At 48.6% G+C, this 7,066-nt stretch overlaps 1 protein-coding gene across 1 annotated transcript; it reads right to left on the reverse strand.

Annotated features, from left to right (window-relative positions):
* Window positions 1-393: 393 nt before the first annotated feature.
* On the reverse strand, window positions 394-6,329 carry RPL3 (ribosomal protein L3). The gene is made up of 9 exons (XM_017738003.1): window positions 6,118-6,329; window positions 5,466-5,634; window positions 4,453-4,588; window positions 3,085-3,271; window positions 2,535-2,695; window positions 2,144-2,245; window positions 1,586-1,681; window positions 1,149-1,268; window positions 394-504 (listed from the first exon to the last, which is right to left on the reverse strand). The coding sequence occupies exons 1-9, from the start codon at window positions 6,155-6,157 to the stop codon at window positions 460-462; spliced, it is 1,056 nt and encodes a 351-aa protein (XP_017593492.1). The 5' UTR covers window positions 6,158-6,329; the 3' UTR covers window positions 394-459.
* Between the last annotated feature and the right edge of the window lie 737 nt (window positions 6,330-7,066).

Raw genomic sequence — 7,066 nt, forward strand, 5'->3', positions numbered from 1 at the left:
ATTGGAAGGTTTCCATGGCAACAAACAGCATCTGCCAGCTACCGAAAATTTAGTGGTTTGAACTGCGTGGGTTATTTCTAAACCCATTTGACTCAAAGCTCTCTGTCCACCCAAGTGAGGATTGACATGTGGACTAATACCTCAGCAACTGCAAACACATTTAGGGCTCCTGCTGATTTACTATTTCACACAACCAGACAAGCCTTGCTCTGACCCACAATCTTTGCTCTCCAAAACCAGCAACAGCAGCTTCATTCTCTTTAGAGGAACCTCACTATAAGGTGGATGCTCAATGAACTAGAGCTTTACTTGCTTCTTTGGTTTGATGCACATGTAGAACCTGCAGTCAGAGTACCAGGCTTGACATAGTAATGTATATACCAAGAGGCAAAGTTAATTTCTTTAAAATATTTATTTTTTGGTCTGAGAGCACACAGGGCCACAGGACCATTCCACCCATTAGGCTGTCTCCTCTTTTGCAATGCGATCCTTCTTGAGTGGTCCCTGAAAAAAAACCACAAAAACCAAGCTATGTAAACAGCAGTCTGCACAAAAGACATCACATCCCAATCACAAAAGCTGTAAAGAAATCAAGGCAAAAAAAGCCCTCCATGTTGAAACCCATTGGAAACCCTATGCCCCATCCCCACAGCCAGAGGTTCTGGGGGAAGCCAAACCTGGCGCAGCCGCACTGGGCTGACCCGGTGACTCTGGATGTGCCTGAGCAGCAACGCTGGTGCCACCTGGTGGGGAAGCTCCTGCTTGGCCCCAAGCTCCTGCCAGGGCCTCACCCGCAGAGCTCCCGGCTGCTTTTTCCAGCAAGTGACGAGCTGGGAATGCCACCGTGAGGACCCTCCCCCTGAGCTGCTTTAAGGGGATATGGAGCAGTGCTTGTTCCACGTTTCATCATTGAACAACTTGTGCCCAAACATGGCAACCCTCCTCAGACACCAAGAGTTGCCACAGGGGAAGTGAGACCTCAGGCCCCCTGCAGTTATAACCAAGTTGGCAGAAGGAGGCCCCTCGACTGAAGTTTCCGTTCCACAGAAACTTTGGCTATGTGACAGCCCAAAGGCCAAGCTATCAGCTGCCATGAGCTCAAAGACAACACGGTGGTACACAACAAAGGTACCAGGAAATGCCCTTACCATGAAAGCCTTCTTCTCCTCAGCTGTCTGGAAGCGGCCATGACCAAATTTGGAGGTTGTGTCAATGAACTTCAAGTCAATCTTCTCCAGGGCCCGGCGCTTGGTCTGCACAAGCAGGGACTAAAAAGAGAGATGTCAGGTGAGTATACAGCAGCAGCACGGCCCTTTCAGCCTCCAGTACACTGGCTACTTCTTGTCACCTCCACGGGTAACGCCCCCTCAGTCACTCTGACCTCAGCTGCTACCATGTGCAAGGAACACTTGACAATAAGCCATCCACCCGGCATCTTTGGCCTCCAAGGCTGAAGACTGGTCAGCTCCCAGCAGCACGAGCCCCACTCTGCCAGTGTCCTTACAATCACAAGAATTCTGCACCAGAGGCAGTACAGCTCCTTAAAACTGTTCCAGCCCATGTGACAGCAGGCTGCCCTACTCACCTTGCGCAGGGTTAGGACCCTCTTCTTGGTCCCCACAACACAGCCCTTCACCATGATGAAGTCATTGGTCACCTCACCGTAGTGGACAAAGCCTCCCTGAGCAAGGAGAGAACAGTCAGTGCTCTGTACCAAGCAGGACCAGTGATCACATCTGCCTACAGATCCACACCATTTCTGGGCCTTGGCCATTGCCACATCCACTGAAATCCTGTTTCCAGTACTGCCTTTCACTGGTGAAGTTTCTTGATGCAGCAATTTACTTCGTGCTGTAAGGCTTTTATAAAGAACAGCAAAAGCTCGTCTTGCTAAATTATTCCTTGTAACTTTACAAGTACCATTCAAGGTTTGTAACATCTTTGTCCTATTGCCATGTAACAAATGCAATTTCCAAGTTACACAAGTCAATACTGAGACTGATTAAACACCACCACCTCCAATAGCAGCCGACTTATTTCAAGAGCTCTTCATTCAATCATTTTGTGACTTATACCAGACCCATTTGCCTCTTAGGATTGCAGCTCAGAAGCAGACTCTTCGCACAGAGCTGCAGCAACTCACCAGAGGGTTAATGCTCTTGTCAGACAAGTCATAATCTGTTGATGCATTGTTTTTGATCAGCTTTCCATCCTTGATTTGGTAACCTTGGCCAATCTTGTAAATCTAAAAAAGTAAAGAAATTCTACTTAGTAAAAAGTAGGAGAAAGAGCCTCTCATCAGATAAAATGCAAGGAATTCTACACAGGCTCAGAGGAAACAGCCTGTTGCACTTCGAAAACACGTGGCCACACAAGAATTTTAGTTATTCAACCTAACAGACCACAGCCATGATCCCCAAAACAACATTCTAACAGAGCAAAACACCCCAAGCAAAACTGCCCGCTCTGCTCACTGTCACAAAACAAGTGACATCAGCCAGCTCTCATTCCTCTCCAGCAGCTGAGACACCAACCTTCTTGTTGATCTCGGTGCGGTGGTGGTAGCCCTTCTGGCCCGCACGGGCCACAGAGAAGGCCACGCGGGCAGGGTGCCAGGCACCGATGCAGGCCACCTTGCGCAGGCCCCGGTGAGTCTTGCGCGGCAGCTTCTTGGTGTGCCAACGGCTAGTGACACCTGCAAGGGACCAAAGCAGCCATGACAAGTGTTGTCAAGCTGAGATGTCACCAAACTCTTCAACCACAGCTTAAGCCGCCTTTCAAGCTGCAGTCCGCAGGCAGCAAAAGGCAAGCGCAGATCCAGCATCCAGGGAATCAACACTTCCCGGTGAAGCTCCCTCCCTGGTGTCCCTGGGCTGTGTTCTCAGAAGGAAGGCAGCATGGAATGACTCCTCACGGGTATCAGGCGCTGTGCCCAGCGCTCATTCCATGGTCTCATCATTGAACTGTGACAGCAATATGGATTTACCTCTTTAGCTCTTGGCACATGCACTTGTAAAAACTCAAGGCCAAGATTTCATTAAAAACTGTATCCTATCACAAAGAGAAGGACTTCCACGTGTTTACCTTTATATCCCTTGCCCTTGGTGACTCCAATGACATCTATCATCTCATCCTGGCCAAAGACCGTTGACACAGGCACCTGCTGTTCCAGCTTCTCCCGGGCCCAATCCACTTTCTCAGCAACAGTGCCTCCGTTCACCTGGATCTCCATCAGGTGAGACTTCTTCTGTCTCAGGGGAAGCAAACGCATCTGCAACACAGAGAGAATGACATTCAACTCCTGCTCTTCTGAAATGGACTCAGTATTAATTAATAAGCCCAGTATCCTAGCCCTGGCCTAATCATCTTTTCTAATATAATTTTCCAAGATCTGAAACTTAAAGAAAGCCCTACAATAAGAAGGAAGGTTGTACAGCGGCTTGCAAGTCTTTGCACCTGGAACTTATATGCTACCCACAGGAGCACAGAGTTCTCTAACCCCACAGCCATCAGCCAAATTCCACTGAGGAAGGACAAGAGACAATAGCTTTCAACTGAAACAGGGTGGATTTATATCAGACCCAAGAAAGATTATTTTTATTATGAGGGTCGTGAGTCACTGGCATGGGTTGCCCAGAAAAGCTCTGGATGCGACACCCCCTACAACTGTTCAGTCAGGCTGCAAAGGGGCCTGAGCAACCTGGTCTAGTGGAAGATGTCCCTGCCCATAGCAGGGGGGTTGGAACTGGATGATCTCTAAGGTCCCTTCCAACCCAAACCATTCTGTTTGATAAAGCCTGCCACACTTAAGGCCACTTTGGGCTGGACTGCATTTGCAGTTACTTCTACTGTATTTAGTACAGAGGGAACTGGTGAGAGAATCAATAGAAGTTGCAACCCTACCTCTACTGTTCACTACAGGAGATTAATTCTAGCAAAATTAGCCATCTTACTGTACTTAAAGCCAACTCAAAAGATTTAATTCATCTCCCAAGAAAGTCTGTCAGAGCACTGACAGCTGAGGAGACACCACCACATCACGCAGTGGAACACATCCTCCCACTGAGGAGGACAAGCCACCAGAAGTCTGAGTGCAGAATGCAGCCTAAAATGATGCTGAGCACACAAACCCCTGAGTTCAGTGTTCAGCCTGGTTTTATTTGTAGCTGGAATTAAGAGTCCAGGTCTACACGGCATTAGCAAAGGACTGTGCCCAAAAAGTTCTTACTACAGCTCAGTCTCCTTTAGACACTCCTTCAAACGATTGCCAGTGGTTGCCAAGGCTCCTCAAACATCCTGTGAGCACAGCTCTGTAGAGAATTAATTTGTAATGTGCTGAATAGTCAGCATCGAGCTGTAGGGGAGGGCAGAAATCTCCCTACAGAGATGGATCAAGTTTCAAGCTTGCTGTCTCAGCTGTTTCCAGCACACCTGAGTCCCACAGGCACTTACCTGAGTGTGAGCCATGACTCTAATAACCTGGCAGTACTTCTTCATGCTATTGAAATCTTTCTCCAACTGCTTTTTGCCCTCCTCATCTTGCCACTTCTTGCAGTACTTGGTGAAGGCCTTCTTCTTGGACTTGTGCCTTCAGGAGCAGAGCAGAGACAAGGTTTGGCTAAGCCCTTCATCAACCCCCAGAGAAGCAGGGATGAGCGGAAGGAGCTGCCACCTCAGTTGGCTTTGGCTCATTGCCAGCTTCTAATGACTCTTTTCCACTGGCAAGCGGAGCCTGGAGCTCATCAGACAGTGGCAAAATTGCCAAAGCTGAGCGGAGCTGCCATGAATTCCAAAGCACATTAACATTCACACTACAGAAAACAAAAGACTGTAGAGAGATGTCAAACAATAAGAGAAAAAAACCAGATCTTTAAAGCAATTGTGAGATGACTGTGATCTGCTTTAAAACACTGTAATTTCCCCCCCTTATGTGCCCGACAGCAAGGTCGTTACTGAAACACCCCTGAGATCTTTATTGCTCCACTCTGACGTCTTTTCAGCCTGCCAAGTTCATAAACAGGCTGGAAGCTCCAGACACGCTGGAGCCGCACTTGGGCAAATGCACATTTTCAATCACAACAGCGGTGCCTGGAATGGCAATCAGAAGTGACACCTGTCTTCCCCTTTCCTGAGAAAACAGGGCTACAGTCAGGACTCGACACTCAACAACAAGCGCCAGAGGCGATTTCCTTATGTCCGCCCGTCGAAGTATCATCATGTGTAGCCTGTCGAGGAGCTCTCAGGCAAACCCAAAGCCACCGCACCCACACCAAGAAGGGCACTACCTAATGTTATGCTGTCACCCTCATGGAGCTATTCCTACAGCCTATCCCACAATTAAGCCAGTCCATCAAAGCTAAACCCTAACTACTGAAAAGCCTCCTCAAAAAGGAGGATCACATGCAAGCCAGCAGTAAAAATATGAACCATAGGGCGTGAGACCAGCCAAGGCCCTGCTCTCTCACCAGTTCTTGTAGAAGCGGCGCTTGCACTCATCGCTGATGTGCTCAGCAAAGATGGTCTTGAAGCTACGGAGACCACGAGGGGTCTGCACGTATCCCACGATGCCCACAATGACCATGGGAGGAGTCTCTATAATAGTGACTGCCTCCACCACCTCCTTCTTGTTCACCTCTGAATGGAAACAGAAATACAGCACAATTAATTCCAGCAGCAACTCTCTAACACCACCTGCTTTTTCTCACTCCCAAGTCCTTCACATGAAAGGTTAAATGACTCCAGTTCTTTTCACAGAGATGATACAGGGTAAAGTGACCAGCTTTAAAATCATAATTTAATGCCTTGCCAAACTTCGAGGCTGGCTTAGTAGAAAGGTCAGCAAAGCTGGACAGGCAAAATGGATGGCAGCTGGACAATCTCCAACAAATCGCTGAAGGCAACTGACTTGTGTCCCCCCATCCAGAAGAGCCACCCCAAGGAGCTTGTTACCATGCAAAACGAAACTAGCAGCTACAGCAGAAATACACCACCTACTAAGGACTCGAAACAGGGTGAAGTCAAGCTAGGACCAAAATCCAGAGCTGCTACTGAACAGGCCACCTGTTGCCATTCCTGACCAAACCCACCTCCTCTACTGAGAGGAGCATGAATACATACTAGATCCAGGTCTGTCGACTTCCCGGACAATGTGGGTCATGCCAGCTTTGTACCCCAGGAAGGCGGTGAGATGGACAGGCTTGCTGGGGTCATCTTTGGGAAAGCTCTTGACCTTGCCCCTGTGCCTGCTGCTGCGCTTGCGGGGCAGGAAGCCCAGGGAGCCGTGCCTCGGGGCCGAGAACTTGCGGTGAGACTGCAGAGAGAAAACCAACACTTAGTGCTTGCTACAGAGACCTGCTTACACCCACTCGAGGGCCAAGGCCAACTCTCTCCTTGCCTTAAAACATGAGTATTACATATATCCAAAATATTTCACATTCTAGAAATTCCCAGTATCAGCTATGGGGCTTCTGGTTTCCACTATGTTACAGGAATGTAATCCCTATGCCCCAACTATGTGTGTCCAAGACTTCTTCAACGCCCCTTCCCTTCCAAGCTTACTTTAAGATGCCACTCTAGCTAGGGAGCCACAGAAGCTGCAATTCGGCCACACCATGCCACCAGAATTTCAGTCCACCCCACAGCTTCACATCTTTCAGGGCATCAGTACCGAAAGAAGCATTACAGAAACAACTTCAGTTTGCAAAGCTGCAGTAATCCAGTATCTCAACATCCACCTTTGAGTCAGTCACTCTGGGTGGAAGCGCAGTATTTTTTCCAAAGATTTTCTCCTCGAGTACCACCCCTGCAGCCTCCGACCCATGTTAAGACTGCGCTCCATCCGGAGACCTCTCAGCCCTAAGAAAGGTTTAACCATCCAATCCCACATCCGAATTAAACAAAAATACCGTGTAGCTACAGACAAAACTAAAAATAAACATGGCTTTATTTAAAAAAAAAAATCCTCGGCACGAGTCACCTTAAGTTTAAAGCCCCAAAAACCCAATAACCACGGGAGCTCTCCAGAGAAAAAGGGGCCCCCAATACCCCCACAGCCGCCCGCGCCACC

The sequence above is a fragment of the Corvus brachyrhynchos genome, unplaced genomic scaffold (genome assembly GCF_000691975.1).
Source record: "Corvus brachyrhynchos isolate BGI_N302 unplaced genomic scaffold, ASM69197v1 scaffold56, whole genome shotgun sequence".
Taxonomy (NCBI): Eukaryota; Metazoa; Chordata; class Aves; order Passeriformes; family Corvidae; genus Corvus; species Corvus brachyrhynchos.